At 42.6% G+C, this 17,147-nt stretch overlaps 1 protein-coding gene across 1 annotated transcript in view; it reads left to right on the top strand.

Annotated features, from left to right (window-relative positions):
• The window catches only part of LOC147729973 (uncharacterized), a 1,004,770-nt gene that overhangs the window by 759,449 nt on the left and 228,174 nt on the right, over positions 1–17,147 (top strand). The window contains exon 25 of the mRNA XM_086954938.1: positions 732–895. Coding sequence (XP_086811064.1) covers positions 732–895 — 164 coding nt within the window. The remainder of the gene's footprint in view (positions 1–731; positions 896–17,147) is intronic.

Below are 17,147 nucleotides of genomic sequence, written 5' to 3'. Positions count from 1 at the left end.
CCCTAATTATATACCACCTTTAGTTCTAAAAGGATTTCATTTTTGATATTATTAATAGTGCTGTCCTTTTAATCAATCTTGACAACTGAATGCAACATCACACCTTGATGATTTGGGGATAGTTTCTTTTTGTCCTGGGGCTTCTCGGCATTGAAAACAAATCCAAAAAGATGCTTTTGATTTGAGAAATTGTTTTTGTTGAGATATTCTGTTCTGCTTTTTATGACACCTATCATCCAAGCTGCACATGTAGTGTTTTTTTTATTGTGCAACTAAATTACTATAAGGGGTATTTTAGTGAGTATTTGTTTAGTTAGGAAGGCAGCTTTCTTTCCTGTTCACAACCCTTTTTCATTTTCATAAAAGTTGCAATAAGGATCAACTTGGTTCAACAAGGCAGACTTCTGCATCCCTTTGCAGGGTTACTTTTTCAAGACAGACACATCCTTATGAAGGCAAGTGCCAAAGGGCTTCCTCTCCCTCTGCCACTGGCTACATTACATTCTGATCAACCTTGTGTCATTGTCACAACAATGGCTTTTGGTTGGTGACTGCAAACAGAAGGCAGTTGTAGTGCTCAATGTCAGAGTATAAGGGGATGCTCCTAAATCAGGAGTTGGGGGAAATAGTGTACGTCTTGGGGTTGGGCTGGATTTTTAAGACAGAAGATTTCAACTGATTATCAATTTAAAGTGACATTTCTTTCTCCTTTATATCAATTTTACCCACAGTTGAGGGGCTTTACATAAATGCCTTTGCCCGAATCCTCAAGGGACATCAAAGCATGGATTTACCTGAATTGCCTCAGCGATGGGGAGGTGAGGAGAAATTTCTCACACGTCATCATGATTTTGCAAGCCTACAGAGATGCCCAAGATGGACAGACCCATCAGTGGTACGTTAAATCTCTTGTATCTTACCGTTAAACCATATGACAGCATCATCTGTCAATGTGGGCATACACTGGAATCAGATTTGTATGGTGATAACTGCTTGCAGTGTGTAATTACAGAACACACACAGGTGTTGTATTAAGCTGCAATGAGTTGAGATGTTGCTGCAGCTGGTATACAGTGTCTCTCCTTTTATTTGAGTGATGCTGTTGAATGATTACTTTACGTATAAAATGATGATATGCTATTCCATTCAAAGGGGCAGTGTACCATTCTATTCCTCTGATACCCATGTTGAAATTTCCCTTTCCTCTATGAAGTTTAACTGAGGTCACGCTGATGTCCAAAGGCAGTGAAAAGCAGTTCCTCAATATTTGTTAAAAACATTTGTGACCTTTTGCATGACCAAAGTGGCTCCCGTATCATTTTGCATCAGTTAATGCTTCTTTTGTTTAAAATCTTTCAATAAGTAACACAAATATTATGGCTATATTCAGATTATCGATTAATGTAGATCACTGCACAAAGTTCATTCCTGTGGCTTATACTCTGTAAATCTGCACCTTAAAACATTGCATAGCTACAGACGTGAAACTGTGCCAAGCAAAGGCAAATGCACTCAGTAACCTTTTGTTTGTGGCATGTGTAGTTGTAGATTCAGATGCTGTGCGTACTCCTGACTTTTACTGTTGGGCTCGAACATGTGCAAGTTGTGTTTCTTCAAGGAAGTCTTTTGATTCATGAGGTATAGTGACTCTACCCATTACTGGTAGTGTGCAAGGCATTGGCTCCATTGTTAGATTGTTTTTCTCTGCCATTGGGTTCTCAAATGTCTCTTCAAGTTCTGGTTCGATGCTGCCTGGTGTTGTCGACGAGCCCGCATGGATCCATCTCACTCGTCGGACGAAACAACAGTTGTCTCAGATTTCAAGCGTTGCATACTCTTTTTTCTTCAGCTCTGCGATTGAACACCTTCCACGCCCCGCACAGAGCTCCATCTGTTCCTCTTTGCTTGAGAATGTGCCTGTGAAAGAAAGGACCCCATTTTGCTACTGCCCAAAGTATCGACCGAAAGGCCAGTGAACAGGTGTGTAACCTCTGTCTGTCCTTGGACCATCAGGAGGGCACCTGTTTGCTGTTTGGCAAGCTTTGCCTTCCGAAATAAGAAGACTTTCTGTTACTGGCAAGACTGTTGCATTGCCTCGACTTTGATTGCACAATGCCGAGAGGATGATATTCCAGACATGTTCAGAGAGTAGGACACCGAGGAGAAGCAGCAGCTAGAGGCTTCCGACTCAGAGGTCGAGATGTTCTCGCTGGAGGAAAGATTCAGATCCAATGCCAAAGCGGAAAAGACACCACCTGTACAGTACCTAGCATCAAAAACAGTCACAGTGACTACAGATATGTCACCACTCAAATCCTTGAAATCACTCAGAAGGGGAGCATCACCCTCGAAGGGGTTGAGCTTCAAGCTCACAGGCCCATCTTGAGGCCTCTAGTCCGCCACAAGGCCATTGTAAGCAATAAACCTTTGATTCGGACCCGGCGCCCTCCCACCTCTCTGTGGTGAAGTCCTCCTCAAGGCCTTGCTCTTTGACTATGAATTTCCCTTAAGCTGCAGCCTCAAAACCACCTATTAAGCCAACCTCGGAGTCAGGGTCTTTCGAGCCGAAATCTTGGTTCGGGCCGGTCAATAGCCATCTTCGGCTACAAAAAGACCAGCGTTCAGGGCAGCTTCCTCTACTGTTTCTGAAGATCAAGGCCAACCCATCCTCCAACGCCTCCAAGAGGAGCTTGATGTCAGATGGATCTTAGCTCAGCTTCCTCTCAAAGCAAAGGATCCTAATCCACCCAGGAGGAAACTGACTTTTGAGGAAGTATTAAATCCATCTTTGCAGTCTGCACCTAAAAAGCCTTGGCCCCATGGCAGAGGCACATCTCCACTACCTCCCTTGCCTCGTCTAATTCCTCCTTGCCCTTCTGCTCCTCCTTCCATTGCCATAGTCCCACATGCCAGGTTAAACATGTGATGTTATATTCCATATAGGTACCCTATATAAATGCAGGTAACACTGCAACCTTTCACCTATATCCTTCCCTACATTATATACATAACGGTTCATAGGGACTGAGCTTTTACCTAGAAACGACACTGCATTCAGAACGCGGGTTTTTCCCTCGTTCGAAACTCATACATTATGAATGAGGATTCTTGGAAGCGCAGCAGGACTGACAGCAGGACGAACATCTGTAAAATATCTATGTATAAAGTTCAATCCCGACGTCATCCTTTAGGCCGACACAGTAACAAAGCAAGGTAGGAGCCCTGGCTGAGACCTGTGGGCATATTTATGTTACAGTCAAAGTGTGAAATCCGCAATTCTATAGAATGCCTAGGTAATGTATAGAATGCCTGAAAATCGAACGTCAAAGTATTAAATGATTGATATTTTATACATTGCCTATGCATTGTTTACTTTGCTGGATTGTCTGCCGGCAAAGTATATAATACGCCTAATCCTGCCATTTTATTCCCGCCCGGCAATGTGTGAAATCCGGCATCCTATAGAATGGCTAGGTAATGTATAGAATGCCTGAAAATCGAACGTCAAAGTATGAAATGATTGATATTTTATACATTGCCTAGGCATTGTATACTTTGCTGGATTGTCTGCCGGCAAAGTATATAATACACCTAATCCCAGAGACAGCACAAGTTATCAGCAAGCGAGGGGCAGAGACAGCACAGGTTATCAGCAAGCGAGGGGCAGAGACAGCACATGTTGCCAGGCAAAGAGCAGGTGGCAGCCGTGCCGTCGTGTGGGGAGCGACCTGCCTGCAAGCAGGGTCAGAGGTCATGCATAGCATCCAGCTGAGGTTCCACAGATGCTCTGCCGTCATCCTTTCCCGTGGTTCTTGTATCACCATGTCAGAAGGGAGTGTAGTGCCAAGACAGAACCATTCCACCTCTTACTCCGGCCTTTCTTAGTGTAACAAGTACTTCAATCTCAGTTCTGCTTTCATTGTTTTCCAGTAAGAATATCCTGTGCTTTATTTCGTAGTTTTGTTCTTTCAGTTTCAAATGCGTATTAATTAATAAAGGCTTCTCATTTTGTGCCTTTTTAACACTTTGCGTAAATGGTACTGGTCATTCTGTATAATGCCTAGGAATTGTATGGAATGCCTAGGAAAAGTATGTAACATTTTCATTAAAAAACCTATATTTCCTAGTTTGCCTCTAAACCATCAGGCATTCTATACATTACCTAGGCATTCTATACAATACCGGGATTTCACACTTTGCTGAATGCCTAGGAATCTATCTTGTAGCCTTTTAACACTTTGCGTAAATGGTACTGGTCATTCTGTATAATGCCTAGTAATTGTATAGAATGCCTAGGAAAAGTATATAACATTTTCACAAAAAACGTATATTTCATAGTTTGCCGAAAACCATCAGGCATTCTATACATTACCTAGACATTCTATACAATACGGGGATTTCACACTTTGTCTGTAACATATACCTCATGTCTTGCTTAGACAGACAGAGGAGACCGTGACTTCTACTTGAAGTAGGTGGTAATTGCGAGTGTTTTGTGACCGCAATTGCAGTCACAAAACATTAGTACATTGTTTTGAGACTCGCTATTTGGAAGGGAATGCCCCTTCCAAATAGCAAGTCGAAAAACCTATTTAGCGAGTAGCAAAACCTATTTAGCGAGTCACAAACAATTGTGACTCTATAAATAGGCTTTGTACATGGCCCAATATGTTTTTGCATGCACAAACCAGTTTGTAAACCCATTTTGCGCATGCAAAAACGGGTCGTACATGTGGCCCCTAATGTTTATCCGGAGATGTACTCATCGCTAACTGCAGTGGTGAAATGGCAACAACCTGTCACAAGGATGGGCCTTTTTGGACCCAGTACCGCACATTACCATCACAACAGACACCACTCTCACTGGTTGGGGGGCAGACTTACAGGAGTTGACCATTCAAGGGATATGGTCACCCCACCAATAGGGTCTTCACATCAACCATCTGGAGTTGCTAGCCTTTCAACTGGCTCACAGGGCCTTCCTCTGATACATCCAACACAGGTAGCAGTGGTTTGCACAGACAACACAGCTTCCATGCTCTAGCTCCAGTAATCGCACTCCCTCTCTACAGTTGTCTGCTCCAGCCCAGGGCATATGGCGGTGGGCGATCCATCACCAGGAGTGGGTGAGGATTTTGAAATCCTTGCCAGAAGGATGCTGCAACAAGTCCACACATGGGTACTCCACCTCCAAGTCCTACTCCCATACGTCCGTCGTTGAGGTTTTGCTCACATAGAACTCTTTGTCACTGCCGAAAAGGTAAAATGCCCACATTTCTTCTCCAGGTTTCCACACCCACAGTCCATGGGCAATACACTATGTAAGAAGTGGTCAGCAATATTTGCCTGCGCTTTTCTGCCTCACCCTCATTCATGATTCAGAGCCTTTGACAAACATTCTTCATTCACGTCTTAGAAGCCCCCACCTGGGCCAGGCAGACCTGGTTCACCACCCTCCTCGACCTCTTTATAGTGCCTCATGAGAAGCTACCCAACTGGCCAGACTTTCTCTAACAATCAGAGCACACACTGGCGTCCCAACCCCAAACAGAACAGCTCAATCTAGCGATTTGGCTCCTGAAGTCCTAGAGTTTGGGTCGATTAAATTGACTTCAGAGTGTATGACCATCATTAATGAGGCGCGCAAGCCTACGACCAGAGCCTGCGACACAGCTAAATGGAAAAGGTTTGTGCACTACTCTCTTCCTAGACGTATTTGCCCTCTCCAGGAAGCAGTCCAAGATATTATATTGTCAGTTATCTGCTCCACTTGCAGAAGTCAGGCCTAGTTTACACTTCTATCAGGCTTCCTTTGGCTGCTGTTGATGCTTACCTTCAAAACAGAGAACACAGGGGCATATTATCAAGGGGGTTTATCTCCGCTTTTTTGGCTTTAAAAGCCAAGAAAGCGGAGATAAAATTATCTCCCTATTACCTAGCTGTCGCTAACACCAGTTAGCGACAGCTAGTAGGAGATAGCGACCATCTTGGGCCCCACTTTGCATTTCAGTGATATTTATCACTAATGACATGCAAAGTGGGCGTGCCAAGATGTTGGTGACTGAAAACAGTCGCTAACATTGCTATCTCCTATTACCAACTTTTGGAGATATTCGCGCTAAAAGCGAATATCTCCAAAAGCTAACACCTGCCCTGAGCAGTTCTTAGCCATGTTATCCAATGGGAGGTGGATAACATGGCTAAGAGCATTAGCTCGGTAATGCATGAATATCGCGGACTTTTCAGCGATATTCATGCTTTGCGGCGATTTTTATCGCATTTGCGATAAACCTTGGTAATACCAAGGTTTATTTGCGATAAAAATCGCCGCAGCTCAGCGGTAAATTTTTGTCTCTAACCAAGCAATAGCGATAATTATCGCTATTGCTTGGTAATATGCCCCACACTTCCCTTTTCAGGGTTTCTGTTATCAAAGCTTATATGGAGGGACTCAAAATGATTATCCCACCAAGGGTGCCACCTGCCCCTGTGTGGAAACGCAATATTGTTTTAACAAGGCATATGGGCCCTCCTTTCAAGCCACTCAACACTTACACCTTACAATTTCTTTCCTGAAAGGTAGCTTTCTTGGTAGCTATCATTCCCGTCAGGCGTGTCAGTGAGCTTCAGGCACTTATTCTGGAAGAATCTTTTTTCCAAGTACACAATAATAGGGTAGTTCTCAGGACAAACCCCAAATTCGCTTTCACTTTAACTGAACTCTAGAACTTCCAGTGTTCCTAAGTCCAGAGTCAGTAGCAGAACAAACTCTTCACACATTAGATGTCCAAAGAGCACTTATGTCCAACATTGACAGGACTAAGCCCTTCCATCCTTCCATAAAACACAACAGCTCTTTGTCTCTTTCTCCAAATCCCACAAGATGTGTGCTCTCTGCAAGGCAGGTATAGCACTCTAATTGGTCAAATGCATACAGAACTGTTATGCCAAAGCCAACAGACCTTTGCCTGTCCCTCCCAGACCCAACTCACCCCATAAAAAATGAGCATCTATGGCTTTCTAGGGTAATAGTCCTATGGCAGACATTGGCAAAGCAGCTACTTGGAATACTTCTCACATTTTTACTAAACATTACTGTGTAGATGTTTTAGCTCGCCAACAGGCTAGAGTTGACCTGGCTGTCTCGCGCACACCTTTTCAGTCTTCTGCAGCATCCTCAGGTTAGCCACTGCCTTAAGTGAGGACTTCTTTACTGTCTGCACAGCATGTGTATCTACCTCCACACATGCCACAAACAGAAATTATTACAGCTGTTCGTGATGTGTAGTACTGTAGATTCACATGCGCCCACCTTCCTCCCAAAAAGCCTTTCATTGTTGCAGACTTTTCTTCTTTCATCTTTAATATTCCTTCGCATTGTCATCTTTTCTGTATCTCTTTGCTCTACATCTTCACCCTTTGTGTGGAAAAAACAATATAACAATGGAGCCAATGCCCATGTGCATTACCAATAATGGGTGGAGTCAATATACCTTGTGATGTATTAATTTGTAGATGTTATTTAAAGTTCAGGTCTTCAAACTGATATTAATCACAATTTCCGGATTGGCCTTATTAGGGTTGAAGCTTTATTGCTGATTTTGTCAAAGGCATGAATTCTAAAACATGCCTTGCTGTCAGCTCTTTGACTGCTTAGCAGAAGACAGATACAACTGTCACAGTGTGCATTAAGTAGATGGTGTCAGCTGAGAATGCATGCTTTGCAGTAATGACAAAAACTGGCTCAAAAGATTGCTCTATACAGCAACTGTAAACCTACTTTACTCCTCTAAACCCTCACTTCTTTCCTCTTGTGTTTGGATATGCAGCCAGCTTCCCTGCAAGCTATTTCCCACTCTTAAATGGTGGTGCATCATTTCTGTAATCTGCTGTGTACTTAGAATAGGGGAAACTACAATTGCGCATACATGGGATTCACGGCTGGTTCTAAGATTTGTCGGTCCTGGGCTGAATAGGAACATGCAAGGCCTCTCTAAGATGTAACTTCACAGGAAGGGACATCAAATGACTATTTGTTTTCTTGCATTGTTGAAGCAGCTTTGCAAGAAGCTACTTACCTAGCATGAATATCACTTAAGTGACTAAAAATATATAGAATAACCTTTAGAAAATATTAACACATGTTTTAGGTATTGTAAGTGGAGCTACAACACATTAATCAGTCTGGGTGAAAAAGCTAGGCCGAGATCTCTCTAAACTGATATGCTAGCACAGATGTTAGATTATAATTATAATTTAAAGATAGATTGTATTAGAGTTATATAGCAGTACTTCAAGTGACTCACTAGTCCTCTCTATATGCCAGTGAAGTTCAATATAAGGCACTTGATTTTGAGCAGGCTTGGGTGATTGACACAAAAGATTGTTATGTTTCATACAGGTGCACAATACAGGCTCAGGTAGCAACTCGACCTCTCACCTATATTTCCCCTGCCATTACACTACATAACAGTTCTTGGGACTGACCTTTTACCTAGTTACAGTAATGCCTAAATGACATGGGATTTTCTCTGAAAACTATTCTCTTTAATTATGCATGAGGATTCTTGGAATCACAGCAGGACACAGGAGGACACCATTTCCTGCATAATAACTATGTACATGCGTCATTCCTTCGTCATCCTAGTCCGACATGACACAGCAAGGTATATCCCCTTGTGGTAGATCATTGGGTATATGAACACCATATCTTGCTGAGGTAGTCAGAGGAGAAAAGGACTTCCCTGCCGACACACTGATGCGAGACGCTGAGGTTCCTGAAAGCTGACACTCCAACTCGTAGAGACGCTGAGGTTCCTGAAAGCTGACACTCCAACTCGTAGTGGTCTGACATCCCTTGCAGGGTGTCCATCTCAAGACCAAGACGGGTCCCACAGTCTCTCACTTCAGGAAATGGGGTTGACTTCATCCCAGAGGGATTCTCGACTTTTACACTCACATACATACTAGGTACACTTAGGTACATGTAGTTAGGGTTGCATCGTAGGAGTATGCATTTACTACTGTCATTTATTTTTGTATACTTGCCTGTATTCATTGTTTTTGCACAATGGTAGAAATCTACCATCCTTTCACTCTGTTAGTGCTTATAATCATTTATATCTGTTACTGTATAGTGGTTGTTTCAGCACACCTATTTTACACTTGAATGATGCTGGTTCAATAAATGCTTATTGAAAAATGTCCCCAGCGTTTATTCTGTGCATCTCTCTGAGACAAAGGGAGCATGAGTGACTGAGCAAAAAGTATCACATTGTTTCCACGATCCTTGATGGGACAGAGTTGTCATGTTAGATAGTTGCCAAGAACTATTCTCTCCTTGGTAAGAGGGGTTTCTAGTGGCACTGTGAGCTAGCTGGTATAATGGCTAACATACACGGTGGGGGTGTCTCAAATCAGTCCAGACACCAATCCGATAGTGTATGTTGTCTAAACGTGCAGATCCTATAAAGGTTTATAGGAACTACACAACATGGCACTGCCAAAGTTGGTTTGGTACTTATTTAACAGTCAAATCTGAGTAGTTCATTCATGCTTTTCTCACATTTCCCCAGAGACGTCTGGAGTGGGAAGAGAACAATCCACCACAGCTGAGTAGGCATATCCTATGTATTAGCTGTAGGTTTATCAAGCTTGAAGGACAAACAGTTCCTATTGTGCATAAAACCTTATCACAGTTCCCTTAAAACTCCTCCTTGAGAAACTTTTTTCAACAATGACTGAAGAAGACGCCGCTGTGCGACCTCAATGTGCGATAGTTGAGGAAGAACTAGAAGAGGAAATTAACATTTCTAAAATGTTAGAACTGCCCTTACTTTAAAACTAGCAGTATATGGAGTCACAGCTCGGGGTGGGGCAGTGACATTCGTGATTGAGGCCCACGAATCATATAGAACAGAGGTAGTCTATTCATGGATTAAATTCCCACAATCAAATACCGTTCATTCTTACACTGAAGATGAAACACCAGATGAATACTGTCCATATGAGGACATTGAAATTCCGCTCACCTACCAGGAGCACATAAACTGGTTTAAAGGTGCCTTCCCCACACAAAAGACAAAGTAAGACTAGGTCCGCTTGGAAGAGACAGAGCCACCTGGCTAGTCCTTATGGCTTACACACCGCATCCAGACATTGACTCAATGCCAGTAGCAGACGTAAGTCCACTTCACAAAGAAATAATAAAACTTTACAGAAACCTGACACAGTTTGTGAACACTCACACCTCAGCCAACAAGAGCTACATAAACAGGATAAGTTCAGGGATCTTCAACTAAAATTACACCACAAACGCTACATGCAGTTATTGGTAAAATGCAGACTAAACGTGAGCAAATGCCATTCTGGATAGCTCAAAAAATAACACAGCTGGAGGCAGTATTTCCACATACAAGCCCTTGAGAAAAACACAGAATGTTAACAGTCTGCTTGCCGATGGGAATAGCTCCCCAGATAGAGGATTGTACCACATGGGGTAAAGTTTTCGCTGCCATATATACTAGTACACATGGTATCCAGTCATTAGCAGTAATACCAGATGTATTAACACAAATACAGTCTGAGTATGGAGAGCAGAACCTACTCTGAAAAGACAAAGTAAGACTAGGTCCGCTTGGAAGAGACAGAGCCACCTGGCTAGTCCTTGTGGCTTACACACCGCATCCAGACATTGACTCAATGCCAGTAGCAGACGTAAGTCCACTTCACAAAGAAATAATACAACTTTACAGAAACCTGACACAGTTTGTGAACACTCACACTTCAGCCAACAAGAGCTACACAAACAGGATAAGTTCAGGGATCTTCAATTAAAATTACACCACAAACACTACATGCAATTATTGGTAAAATGCAGACTAAATGTGAGTCAATGCCATTCTGGATAGCTCAAAAAATAACACAGATGGAGGCAGTATTTCCACATACAAGCCCTCGAGAAAAACACAGAATGTTAACAGTCTGCTTGCCGATGGGGATAGCTCCCCAGATAGAGGATTGTACCACATGGGGTAAAGTTTTCGCTGCCATATATACTATTACACATGGTATCCAGTCATTAGCAGTAATACCAGATGTATTAAGACAAATACAGACTGAGTATGGAGCAGAACCTACTCTGAACTTAGGGATGACATTGCTAGGAAGTTTGCCCAGGTATCAGCTATAACATTAGCAAATATAAAAGGGGAGGCAGCAGCAGTGGCAATACGCCAACGACTGAGGGATTTTACTCCTTTACAACAGGAACATGAGTTACCTAAAATTATTGAAGACACCTATGCTGAATTAGGTAGCGATAGTTTGGGAGCTAGAGCAATAAAACGTCAACTCATGGGTGGTCCTGAAAAGGATAACACCAAGCCAGCACCTGATTCTTCCAAGAAGAAATGGGATAATAATAATAAAAAACAAAAAAATAGAGAGAATAGATCACAATCCAGAGGTGGGTCTCCTCAACAAGAGCCCTCTGAAAGGAGGTACAACCTTCGGGAATCGTGATAATATTAAAAAACCTGACAGGTATCAGGATACTGATACACGTTCCTCTCGTTCCTTTCAAGGTTCATCAAGAAACTCCGATAGGGAAGGACGGTCAGAACACGGACAAGAAGAGCGTACAAAGTACAGAAACACGCATGCAATTCAGACTAAACTTCTAAATAAAGAAGACAAGCCAAAATCTAAACCTCAATTTAAAAAGAAGAAAGAAGCAGGTCTGAAAGTTAGACATGCCCAGAATTCTAAGGACTCAACTTCTGAACCGGGAATGGACTCTGACAATGGTAGACAGCGCTGCAGATGTAACAATAGCTTGCCTTACCTGATGGAATTTCTGGGGACGGCGGAGTTGAATGAGCATATCACTGTGGAAGCACATGATACAAGGGTAAGTGTCCCATATAGGTTACATGAGATAACACTCCAAATGAAGGGGGACAAACCCAGAAAAATTAAAGGTCTCTTTTGGGAGAACCTGACTTACGGATATGACATCCTTTTAGCTGAAAGAGATTAGCTGCCTGCAATTGTGATGAATTGCCCAAAGGGAGAAACTGTTATTTTACTGGCTTTTTCTCATTCCAATATACTTAAAACACACATATGCGCAGGAGTGGGCGGTAGCTCTTGCTCCAGCACTTTATTGCAAACATGTTGGGTGGGATGCTGAGTCACCTCACCATATAGTCCCAGTAAAAACTAGCCTACTCCACAGAGACAGTACCCATTAAAACAAGAAGCGAAAAAACAGGTCAGGGAGATCTTAGATCAACTTGAATACCAGAGTGTAATAGAAACTTGCACCTCCTCAATGAATAATCCTTTGTTTCCCGTAATGAAACCCGATAATTCATATCGTCTAGTTTTAGACTACAGACATCTGAACACATGCACTAAAACATTTGCAGTACAGAATGCACACAGTGCCACATTAATGAATAGCATTATGCAGAAAAAATACAAAACAACACTAGATTTCTCAAATGGATTTTTCTGCCAAAATATAGCGCTGAAAGCAGGTATTTGACAGCATTCTCAGCGCTAGGTTCCCAGCGTCAATTTTGTCAACTCCCCCACGGGTATAAGAAAAGCCCTAGGTTGTTTTCCGCTATAGTAACAGAGGTACTTCAGAATTTGGATGAAGTGGCATTATCCTATGTAGATGATATTTATCTGACGGATGATGATTTAAAGGAACACTTGACTGAGGTGAGCAACATCATTTTGGGGTTCGCCTCTGAGGGCTACAAATTCAACTTTAAAAAAAGCCCACCTGAATGTCCTCTTCTTGGGATTTGAGCTATCAAATGAAGGATAAAGCCTGGCAACTAACGTTTTAGAAAAGTGTGTGCTGCTCCAACCTCCTAAATTGCTGAAAAACTTACAATCCATATTGGGATTTTTTTTAATTTTGGCAGAACATACATTTTGGATTACGCAGAAAGAGTAAAACCTTTCTACAACTTAATCAGACCTGATTTTTATCGGTTAGGCCGTGGACACAGGTACACACAGATATCCTTTGTTCCCTACAAGCTGACATGATAGCTTCAAAACACTTGCAGACACGCGTAAATGTCCAGAACCTGCATGTATGATTGTGAAGGGTCATATACAGGATAGCAAGTTCCATCCCAGCAGTACGAAGACACAGTATCTAGGAGACTGCATGGCTCAGCTGGCAGAACTAAAAGCCCTGTTACTGGTACTAATAAATACTAATAAATATGGATCGATAATTCCCCACACTAATAGTGTGTGATTCGTTTTATTGTGTCCATTCTTACAATGAGTATCTCCACTACTGGGGTCAAAATGGGTTTAAAGACTCAAAAGGTGGCAGTATTAAGCATAAAATGCTATGGGAACAGGTAGCTGAGTTGAAAAACCAACAACCAAGAGCTCACGTGATACACACGCTGAGTCATCAACTTGATGGCGTTCACGTTGAAGGGAATTCATTGGCCGATGAAGTCGCAAAGGGGGCAGAACAAACTGCTTTTCTGAAAAAGACTTACTTAGTATCACCTTGGCTCCAGCTCTGGAACATAACTGGAATATTGTTTTTTCTGTTTTGAATTGGCCGAGTGACTGACTGTCTTTTGCTTACTCATAAATGGAAAATATCTCCCAGAACGCTCTGTCGTATCAAATGTGAACTTGGTCCTGAATCCTCATACATCTTCTCATTGTGAACAAAGAGACCTGCTCTCAGTGAACATTACAGCTGTTCCAATTCCTGATAGTATAGTTTGGGACAAAGTTGATTATGATGTACTTGGTCCCACTGAACTTTTGAAAATACCACATTTGTTTAAAATTTCTCTAAATGATTCAGTAGAGGTGTGGCGCAGCGGGTAGGGGGCCTGACTCTGGGCCACGGGGTTTGCGGTTCGATCCCTGGTGCCGGCAGCAGGTTAGTCCAGCACCATGAGACTCTGGGCAATAGCTTGCTTAATCTTCCCGACGGCCCCCAGCGCCTTGACACTCTCGGGTAATTGTGCCTTTTACAAATACTGGATTTCATTTTTTTCATTTACCTCCAGTACATTTTCCGATGATTGGAATTTTGAAACTGTAAATAATATGTTGTCTGATTTAGAACAATCTGCTGCATTTTCAAGCACTGAAATGTTAGAAGACACATCAGACTGTAACACTATCTACTGTTACCATTATTATGGTCATCACTTTTTACACAAATGCAGTATCCCACAAAATGTTTTTCCTTATCACCAATGGTAACATTGCCCAACACCACTAAAAGGAAGTTCGAAAACGTTTGCACAGAAATATTTTTATATTTCAGGGTTTACCACTTCCGACCTGACCTCATATTACTATAATGTTGCACCTACAACTGCACAGAAAAATATGCTGACTAACACCAAACAGATATATTCTGCATCCTTTATTTCTCAACTGTCTGAACACGGTTTCAACTTATGGAAGGACACTATAGACACAAAATAAGTCTGGGGTAAAGAATGGCAAGTTCAGGGAATGGAAGCACTTGTTAGTGCGTGCCTCATTCCACAGCAGATAATATTTCTGAATGACACTGTGGAACAGACTTCCTCTCTTGGACTAGCCAAGAACAAGGATTTGAACTCACTTCGGATTTCAACACTGTTACACTTTGAGGGGTGGCAAAACTTTATATTGTGTGGAGGGGATATAATAGATGAGATCATGCAGTACAATACTTCAGACCCAATTTGAAGGGATGGTTAGTTTGGCCCACAGACACTAAAATATCTCAATCAAGATTCAAGGGTACAACCGAAGCGTTTAGTATTCATAGGTCAGACCAATGCTATGTACAAAGAGAACATCCGGATATGGTGACATCATACAGTGTTGGGAAGTTGTGCCTTCATTGGATAAAACATCAATACTGTCCCAGGTTAAACAGCACTTCTCCTTACTCTCAGATGAGGTAGATCAAAGGGATTTTTTATTAGACCCCCGAAAGCCATGTCAGAAACGTTTCTATTACGCTGTCTTTAATGAAATCTGGAAAAACTCTCAAAATGAAGCTGCGGGGAGACTTTGTGAAATTGATAGAATTAACCTAGAAAAGGCGTTACCTGTAGTTGACAATGGTATGACTACATTACCATCCAGGATTTATTCACTGGGCAACATTGTATCTTCTGCTATTGATATACTAGAACAGGACTTGTCCTTACTACAACACAGACAATCTCAATTGCGTTCTATTATGTTATTAAGCTGGAAGCTGCAATCATTGCGCGCTGGTTATGTGCCTTGGCGATTTATCAACAGTTCCCTATTGTCTGCATACAATTTAACCTAAAAGCAAATAACAATGGCACAAAGGGGAGCAAAATATACAATGCTGCGTATTGAAAAACTTGACAAGTTACCTTTTACAGTGGCAGCATCACCATCCACATAATGGTCAATCCATGGCCATATAACACTACCGGTCACAACTTTCCAGTTTCAATATTGCCTAGAACAAAAACAGGCAGACAGATATGAAGTGATGGGTAGGGAATTCATCAAGGAATCTTGGGAATTGGCATACAGAATTTTTTTAATGATTCTTTTTATTAAACTTATTCATCAACATGTAGTATATGAAGCAGAGGAGACAGTATACATTTTACCACAAGTACATATTCCAGTAGAGTCGTGCAACAGCACACAATAGAAACATTTTATGGGGTAGGGGATTCCTCCTGAGCTACACTCCGCGGGGGGCAGATATCCCCTCAGTAACTGCTCCAAGGGTTCCATATTCGAGACCACTTCCAGGGACAGCCCCGGGCCACATAAACCGTATTTTCCCTGAACATACACCAGTCTAAATCATCTTTCCAAGGTTCAACTCTAGGCGGTTGCGAGGAACCCCACAGTTGTGCTATGTTTCTCTTTGCTAACATTAGCCCCTGGGTAAACCATTGTTTGCTGTAGGTACAGAGGTCAGTGGGCTCCAATTCGTTCAGAAGGCATCTCCGAGCTTCCATTTGCAGATCTAGCGTGAGAACTTCACTATGAATGCGGTGTATGCTGTGCCAATTTGCTTGTATAAGGTCGCACTCCCCCAATATGTGCATGAATGTACCCTCATTCCCAAATTGTCGCCTGCAATCTCCTACTTCCGCTTTACCCATATGAACTAAACCGAACCCTGTAATGTTGATTCTGTGGATAATTTTGAGTTGGACCAGTCTCAGTCTGGCCTGGATAGGCACATCCCGCGGTTAAGACACCGTCTCCTGCCACTCCTCATCGTCCAGCTGAATCCTGTCCCGTATCCACTTTTCCCTGAGTGACTGGAGGGGGTCCTCCAAGTTATTGATTAATTATTTATAGGTTAGGGAGATGGCCCTCTCAGGCAGGTAGCCATCAAGCAGACTATCCTCTAGTGTCAAGGCGTCAGGGGGGAAGAGCCTATCGAAAGTTGGGATTCAAGGGCATGGCATGTCTGGGAGTATCTGAAATGTTCTGAGTCAGCTAATTCGTATTGTTGCTGCAGGGAAGCGAACTGCCTCACTCCGTCCTTAACCCTTAGATCTCTAACGTGCACGAGTCCAATGAGATCCCATTTATCAAAACCTTTCATACTTCACAGGTTTCCCAGCCTCTCGGAGTCCCACAGGGGGGTTGCTAATGTAAGTTTACGATCCCAGCCCAAGTGCTTGTATACCACGTGCCAAATGTGTACTGAGTGTTTAGTTGGCCCAGTTAATAAGTATTTCAGAGGTCGAGAAGAGAGTGCTTTGCTGTAGTTCCCTCCCGATCGGAGCCACCGATCCATAGCATACCCCGGGTCGTCTGGGCGTCCGTAAGTGCCCTGATTGATGGCTGTGAGGTGTGTCGCCCAGTAGTATTTTTGGATATCTGGGAGACTAATCTCTCAGTCATACCAATTTAATGCCAATTTGGCTAAGGCTATACAGGGCTTTCCATCCCACAATAAGACCCTCTGTAGGCCTTCAATTTCTTTAAAATATGATGCCGGAACTGGGTCTAGAGGGTTTTGTAGTGCATATAAAAAACGAGGCAGAGCCATCATTTTAAAAAGGGCCGCCTTACCCAGCAGTGACAGTGGAAGACATCTTCCAGCTTGCTATATCTTGTTTCAGTCGTTG

The sequence above is a fragment of the Lissotriton vulgaris genome, chromosome 2_1, assembly GCF_964263255.1.
Source record: "Lissotriton vulgaris chromosome 2_1, aLisVul1.2, whole genome shotgun sequence".
NCBI lineage: Eukaryota > Metazoa > Chordata > Amphibia > Caudata > Salamandridae > Lissotriton > Lissotriton vulgaris.
Note: the sequence above shows the minus strand (reverse complement) of the source record. Positions and strands in the feature narration are given on the sequence as shown.